This window comes from Neocloeon triangulifer, unplaced genomic scaffold, assembly GCF_031216515.1.
Source record: "Neocloeon triangulifer isolate White Clay Creek 2 clone unplaced genomic scaffold, ASM3121651v1 ptg000015l, whole genome shotgun sequence".
In the NCBI taxonomy this organism is placed as follows: Eukaryota; Metazoa; Arthropoda; class Insecta; order Ephemeroptera; family Baetidae; genus Neocloeon; species Neocloeon triangulifer.
Window position 1 is genome coordinate 4,041,463 of NW_026775557.1, and position 7,868 is coordinate 4,049,330.

General features: G+C 38.3%; 1 protein-coding gene across 1 annotated transcript; it reads right to left on the minus strand.

Annotated features, from left to right (window-relative positions):
• Positions 1-1,228: 1,228 nt before the first annotated feature.
• On the minus strand, positions 1,229-3,664 carry LOC132202623 (cilia- and flagella-associated protein 206-like). Its single transcript, XM_059629637.1, has 3 exons — positions 3,173-3,664; positions 2,434-3,122; positions 1,229-1,874 (listed from the first exon to the last, which is right to left on the minus strand). The coding sequence occupies exons 1-3, from the start codon at positions 3,662-3,664 to the stop codon at positions 1,229-1,231; spliced, it is 1,827 nt and encodes a 608-aa protein (XP_059485620.1).
• Between the last annotated feature and the right edge of the window lie 4,204 nt (positions 3,665-7,868).

Genomic DNA, 7,868 nt, shown 5'->3' on the forward strand with positions numbered 1-7,868 from the left:
ATTGTTCTAATTATTTCAATTGTCAGCTTTATAGTTAAATTATTCTTGCGGAATAAAATAAATTTATACTAAGATAATAAAAAATAACAAACCCTACTTAATTGCATTCAAATTCGGTTCTCGATTTCAAAAAAGAAAATAACCTTCATCTGCAACTGCAGAATCAAAATTTCGTTTAAAATTACAGAAGCACGTGACAATGAGAATTCCAGCAATTCCATTGCGCGCCGCACAATCGCCATGTACAACGCGGCGAGAGATAAGATCTGCGCGAGCCGATCGATCGTTTATAAATTCACCCGCTAATTATTTAATTCAGCCTGCAAATAAATTTCAGCGTGCGCGCACACATGCAAATGTATAATTCGAAGAAGAAACAACTTTTGTACGGACGGAATAATATAATGTGAAAAATCTGCCGGCCGAACGCGGCGGACACTTTTAATTGTGTTTATTAAAGAAATTTGCATTGCGCGGCGCCTTGTTTAAATAAATAACAACCCCGACTTTTGCTGCTTTTTATTTACACAATGGTCAAGTGGCCGCGTGCACGTAGAGGTGCCTCGATCTCTTGGCTGTCGCAAAAAAAAAGGAAAGCTCGCGGAGAAATATTGCTTCGCGAGCGCGACATGACATGTATGTTTGTATTATTATTCTCTGCGTGCCCAAAAATTCTCGGTGCGTGTGTAATTTTGCCTAATGTATAAAAATGCTCGGGCCAAAAACAAAAGAGACACCGCTGGGGAAAAAATTAAAACGTCTGAAGACATTACCTTGCGTGTGTGATCCCTTCATAAATGATAAACAGCGCGGCCAGTTTCCTATTTTAAAATGTCATTTTTCTTCTCGTTACATAAATATTTCGGCGCGCGGCAGCAAAAAGTGACACCGGACAATGCTTCATCCGCGGGCCACTTTTTTCTCTCCTTAATATGCGCCTTTTATGGAGATATTAACAACAATGGTAGTTATGAGAGAGTTGATTTCTATCATTCGAATAAAAAGTTTTTGCAATAATTTCTCCGCGACTTATAAAAATATCTCTGCGGAACCATAAAGACGGCTGCTGCTTTTTTGCTCCGTCGGCCCATTTCTGATGAAGCCCTCTCGTTAATGAGCCCTGATGCCAAAGCAGTTTGACAAGTGATCATAATCAAGATGCCTCTCGGAATTATTTAATTGTGGCGAAAACGATAAAGAATTTATTTCAATTCGCCGTCATCATATTTCATTCTTCAAAGTGTCGTTTAATCCCAAACTCCTCCTCAACTTCCTCTTTTAAATCCTCAAAACTGGCCTCTTCCTTGGAGGATTTGGCAACGTGGCTGACCAGTCTCGGTAGCGGGACAGCTGGACGGTCAGTGTTAACGCAGACGTCACTCATCGTCTGGGCTTCAGAGTCTACCCTAGGTGCACACTGCGTCTCCCTGTCCCTCTGGATGTTCGACGGGTGAGCCCCGATGTTCTTCGTCTCGTACTGCGTATCCAGAACATGAGGTTTGTCCCACTCGCTCCAGGCGTCGTTCCACTCCTCCTTCATAGGCAGTCGTTCGGCTCTTGCCCTGCTCGCTTTTTCGCTGGTCATCATGTGGATGGGGCGCCGTAGTGTCTTCAGCCTCTCCAGGGCGGGAAACTGATCCTGCATGTCCAGCAGGAGAATCAGCTCTGGACGTTTGTGTCCAGCACGGTGGACCACATCTGCGTACTTGCGAGGGTTCTTGCCAAATTCATCCATGGCCTCAGGTGAGCTCAGGGTGTAGAATTGGTCCCTCCACTTGCAGAGGCCCAGGGACAGGTCACCCTTCTTGATGTACGAGTGCTTGTCCAGCACTGAAACCACGCAGATGCCGTTCAATGCCAAGGGTAATTCTGGACTGAAAATAAGTTTTTTAGAATAAAATGCTAAAATCTAAATTAACCTTTTTTTTCAAATAAAATCTACGAAAAAAAATCAAATAATTTTTTTATGAAATAAAATCCGGCTACGAGAAAAGAGTTTTCACACATTTAACAATTTTGTCAGTTTGTTGAATTTGGTTGAAATTTATTTTTAAAATAGAATTAATTCTAATAATCTGTATTAAAAAATTAATGAGAAAATACTGTAATTTATTTTTAAAATTTTTTGAATATAATTCGATTGTTAATTTTTAAAATGCAATTAAAATTGGTTTAATGTCATCAGCTTAATTCATTTCAACAGCTCACGAATTAGGGTTGCAACCCGAAAACGAAAACTAAAGTAGAGCAGGGATTTTCTATATCATGCAGAAACAATCAAATTGCTCATCTCCACCGAGGAAGCCAGATTTTATTTCATCTAAAAATGAACAAGTTGAGTGCCAAAAGGTTCCACAACAACTACAAGACCTATGTAGAGACTTAAATTTTACTCTTTCAAGAATTAAAATGAAATTTAAATAATTTTCTTACTTGACGGGCACCCATTCAGCGTCATAAATAGCAGCAATCAGTGGCGACTGACACGTTTTGGGACTCGCAATGCACGATTGGCATTCGTCAGTCAGAGGCGTCTCTGGGTATTTTTCGAAAATCTGCGAAAAAGTCTCCTCGTGCAGAGAGTTGAAAATTTGTTCGCCAATTTTTTTAAGTCTCTCGTAGACGCAGTTGATGTTGCTCAGGGCCAGGTACTCGCAGTAAATGTCGGTGAAAGCTTGTCCCAGTTCGTGCAGATTGACCAACATGCTGTCGGGTGCGTCTCCAGTCGCGTGATGTGACTGGTCGAGCACGAGCTCACTTCTTACAGTGTCGACCCTGAACTCAAGAATTTCCAGCCTGGCCTTGGAACAAAGAATCTTCCTGAGCATCTGACCGAGGATGATTTCCATCTGAAGGTGATAGGTGAGGAGGGCGTGCGATTGTGCAAAGACCGAGTCAAAGGCACCGGACAGTTGGTGACCATCGAGCAAGGCTTGGATAAGTTTGATGTAGATTCCTGAATCATCCAGGTCGCTCTCCAACTCCGCCGTCAGCAGCACCTGAAGGTCATACAAGGCCAGGTACATACCGGTCAGTTCAGCAGCCACTCGACCTTCAGGGTTGAAAAGCAAAATGCTTCCAAGGGCGCGTTTGAACAGGGCCTTCACTGTGTCAAGCTGCTCCTAATTTTTATTTTTTAATTGAAGAATTTTTACTATTTAAAATTAAATACTTCAATCTCGAGCCGGAAAAACTTTTTCAGGTCAGTCCGGGGCATCAGAGTCTCAAGGGATGTCCGTACCTCATCAAAAACGTAGTTTTTCAACGTGAAAGTATGCAGGAAAATGTCAGCCAAGGTGCAATAGAAGGCCTTATTTTCATGACGATCTTTGTCCTCTGCCAGTTGTTCCAAGAGGTTCCGCAGCATCCTCTCCAACTCGCCATTCAGCCACCCTGTGATTTCCTTCTGGCTCTTCAGAACGTGCATTTGGTACTCCGCCTGCGTTTTCATGGCTAGCATGTTGATTTTCTTGGAGCTGATCACGTCCAAGTGCACCGTGTGAGCCAAATCTTCGTCGGAAAGCAAGGTGGAGAGCGGATTCAATCCCGAGTATTGCATGTCCAGCCGCACCAGAAACTCGACCTCGTTGGGTGACAACTTTGGTTCTTTCATTATTACGTAGTTGATTACTTCCTGAATCTTTTCCTCTGGAGAAGACGACATTTCTCTTGAAACAGACATTTTAAATTTTATATGTTACTGTTCAAATTACAACAATATGAATATTTTGAGTTATTCTTTTTAATTGTTGAAATATAATTATTTGTTTTTGGAGATGCTTTATTTTAAAAGTGTTTGCATTGTTGTTACCCTATTCCAATTATTGGTACTTAAAAAAATAATTATGCATAATAGTACCAAAAATATTAAAAGTGTTTAAATATTTTACAATTTTCTTTAATTAAATTTTATATTTTAGTTACATCAAAAACTTTATGATATGATTGCTACTTATTTTAAATTAATATTTTACAAATGAAAATAATTATAAAATATTTATAATTTAACATATTATCTTTGTTTTCATCGGTATTAACTTCTAAATAAAAAATATTTTGAGAATTTTTTGCACCAGTTAATTTTTAGTAAACACTAATTTTAATATATCGAATACTGCAAAACAAGATTGAAATTTGTAATCGCATTAAATATTTCGGAAGAAATATCTATTTTGCCTCTGTCAGCCTTTGTAAATAAAAGATTTAATTGAGATTGTAGAGAATCGAACATAAATTAATTGAATTAAAATTGAAACATACAATGTTTTTTATAATGAATAAAAATTATATTTCAGGCTGATTATTTATTTCTTTACATTGCAATTTTGAAAATTTTTTGTGGATATTATTGATTTTTTTTTTCTTTCCACGTTTGCTCGGCTATAGATCACACACTAGCGGCGGCAATTTAAAGTGACGGAACAGCCACCGGTCGGCATTAAAATTTCGACTTGGATATTGATAGCTCTCGGTCCCTAACACAATGGCCTCGTTTTCTGCCGCGTTACTTTTTAGCTATGTGTGCGCTTTGACGTGCTCCTTTTAAAATAAAACAAAAAGAGAAGAAGCAGAAAATATCTGAAGCGACCGAAAGACAGAGAGAGCGCACTGGTTTTATCCAAACGATTGAGGATAAATAAATAATACAAAGGCTGAACAGATCGGCGGCGGCATTTCAGGCATTGCTAGGAGAAGAGCGGCCAATTATGAACAATGGTGCTCCTGAGATGAATTTTTAAACCATCTTTAAACGCGCTCTTGGCGTGCGTCTCGAAAGGCACTTTTGCTCGCGCCGCGTGTGCATCTCGTGGAAAAAAGAAATTGAACTCGCTTCCAGGAACAAAATATGAAATTAAACACTTTTTGCCCCCGGAGGCGACCAAGCATGAAAAATTCCGTGTCATAATTTTTGTGATGCAGAAAAATGGCTTTGTTATATACACGGCGAGGTCGATCGGACACGCTTATGAGAGGTGATATAAATTTCTCGGCTTTTTTATCCCACTGCATGACTGGACGAAAAAAGGGGCAGCTACCGTTGTTAATAAAGTGCTGGCTGACAATGGCATTTCTCGTTACTCCGAATCTCTTGTTCGGATCATATCAATGAGAGACTGCCAAGTTCGGAATCGGCCGTGTGTGAGGTCGGAAAGTAAAATTTCGGCTGCTTACGACGCGGAATTTCATTCAGGTGGCTGAGGTTTCGGACAATTAAGAGGATGCGATTCGGACGCGATAAATAGCCGGAAAGCAGAGGCAGAGAAGATCTAGAGAAACAAAGCGGCTGTTTTGGGGCGCCCTGCTGCGCCGCTACCCGTCTTACACCTGGTGCTCATTGTGGGCGACTTCAATGAGCGGTCACGAATTTGGCCGCCGTGCATTTCCCGCCTCGGGCTCCGATTTGCTCATTTAACTTGTGATTGATATCGAGTGGCGATTGTGATTAGAATTGAATGAGAAAAACATGCTCTATAAGCCGGCATGCTTTTTAGCACCACTATTATTTTTATTTATAAACTAAAACATTCAGTGGACAAATATAATGACTTTTGTTTCAAGGTCCATTCTGTGACGGTGACAATATTGAGCGAGACCAAAACGCAACCAAACGGATTCAGTAGCTTCTCTTTATATTATTCTTTTCAGAAATAATCGAGCCGGGCGCAAACATTCAGCTGGTTTTGTTCGTGCCCGTTCAGAGAGCCTTTTGTAATTTACACCCACGTTCACCGACAAAAATAAATCTATGGAGTGCCAACTGCCAGCGAGCACACGCATTTCGGAATAATAATTAACTCGGTACACGTTGAATCGACCTTGCATAATTAAAACGGCGACTAAGGTCGCGCCGGTTGAAATTTACAAACAAGAGACAAAGGAGCCAATTATAAAAAAAATCAACTGTCTGACAGCGTTCTTTGCAAATTTCCATTTAAGAATTACTGTCAATGAAGTATGTAGTGCTGAAAATTAGAATTATGTTTTTATTTCATTCTTAATTCATTATATTTAAAAAATATAAAATGAAGTCCTAGTGTGTTCAAATAGATAATTAAATAATTTATTGTCCCAGTAATAGTGCTGGTTGTAATTTTTCTTTTAAAACAATATTAGATGATACAAGCGCATAATTAAGTGTAAAGCTGTTTCCATACAGGCTTAATTTTTTTGATAGTTTGTGTTTGTACGTAATTAAATTGAAACTATCTGAGAGAAAAGGCCAGTTCTGTTGCCTAATTTTTTCATTGTTTAATTCGGGTTTAAATTTTTTGAGGATGTAAACAATCTTATTGGTAATTGAAGAGTTACTGCACGTATATAAAAAACAATTTTTTTCGCACAGTTTGAGCAAAAACAAAAAAAATTATATTATTTTAAAACTTGGAAGTAAATATAAAAAAAAATAAATAAAATAAAACAAATTGAAGGAAAAAAATTTGCTCCAGCAATTCCAGATTAGTTTCTCACACTCGTGACTTCTGCGGGACCATTAATTGGAAATGGGTGTAAAAAACCATAACATACAAATAGACAAGCATCACCGGCGTAAAATGATCTCGTGGCACGTCTCTCGTTCTGCTGAGAGGTTTAACTTTTCAACGCGTACGTATGTGTTGCATGGCTGGCTATCATTTCGACATCCCAAAATAAATTACAAGCATGATTCAGCCATAAATGATATTGCGCCGGGCACGGTATTAATTATAACGCGTCGTTCGGCAACAATGACGAAAAATAATCCGGTAGCATCTCACTCTCGCCTCGCGTGTTCAAACAGCCCTGCTGCCACAGCTAATTTTGATGATACACAGGCAGGTATAAGTGCCATGTGTTGATGTTATTAATAAAATAATAAATGATGGTCAACAACAGCTCGTCCCTCTCTCTCATTTCTCACGCCCAATCCGTCGTTTTGATTTATTTACAGCCGGCAGCGAATTTTTCCTCTCTTATTTGTCCTGCACAATGCGAGTTTAGATTAGACGCTCGGCAAGGATGACTTTTTGACTCGATACGTGCAATTGTGAGCGATTCTCCACGCAACTCAAACTGCAAATTAGAGCCTGCTGCTTGCAATTATGTAATTGGGACCCTTACCCTGCGCTTGTTAGTTGAGCTATGAGATGATAAAAAAAAATGATTGGCTCTTGCTTTCTATCAGAAAATTCAAACTATCCAAATATAATTTTATTTTAATTTTAATAATTTTATCTTCAAATAACATGTATTTCAAATTGCGTTCTTAATTAGATTTTGATGTATTGATTTGATGCAAAATGGTTCTTCCAATGTATCGGAAACGGAGAATACATCAATAAATTTTTGAACCAATTCTTCAATGAAAAATGTTAATTCCAGCCTCCCTTTAAAGCGACCCTCATCATCCCTTTTCTAAACCCCCCTTTAAATGACATTTTTTTTTTTAATTTACCACGTGCACTCTGACTAATTGCATAATTTTCGTCTCGCACTAGCCAAAATGAAAAAGATTAATTTTTATTTATACTGGTGAAGTTCAGATTTTTTTTGAAGGGGTGTATAAAGGCGCCGATCAGCATTAGATGTATTTATAAATAAAATATCAAGGCAGTACACATGGAATTAATTTGCAACCGTGAAATTTTTAATAAAATATTCACCCCCTCCTCATGTCTCAGCAAAAAAGGGGATGAAAATTCACCCTTGGATTCTTTAAATGTCCCTGTAATAAAAGATTAATTGATACAATGATATCCTATAAATTACTTTGTTTGACTTTTTCTTTTCACAACTTTAAAATCAATTAAGTTAACAGTGAGAGAAAGCAAATTTGAACTTACTTAATTGTAAAATACAAAATAGAAAAAGTTTAAAAGCTGCTTACTTAT

What these genes read in the sequence shown, in the direction of transcription:
- LOC132202623 (XM_059629637.1), bottom strand. Translation starts at nt 3,664, where the DNA reads ATGTCGTCTTCTCCAGAGGAAAAGATTCAGGAAGTAATCAACTACGTA. An exon ending in TTTTCCGGCTCGAGATTGAA is followed by an intron (nt 3,123 to 3,172) that starts GTATTTAATTTT and finishes AATAAAAATTAG; the next exon opens with GAGCAGCTTGACACAGTGAA. An exon ending in GCTGAATGGGTGCCCGTCAA is followed by an intron (nt 1,875 to 2,433) that starts GTAAGAAAATTA and finishes ACTTATTTTCAG; the next exon opens with TCCAGAATTACCCTTGGCAT.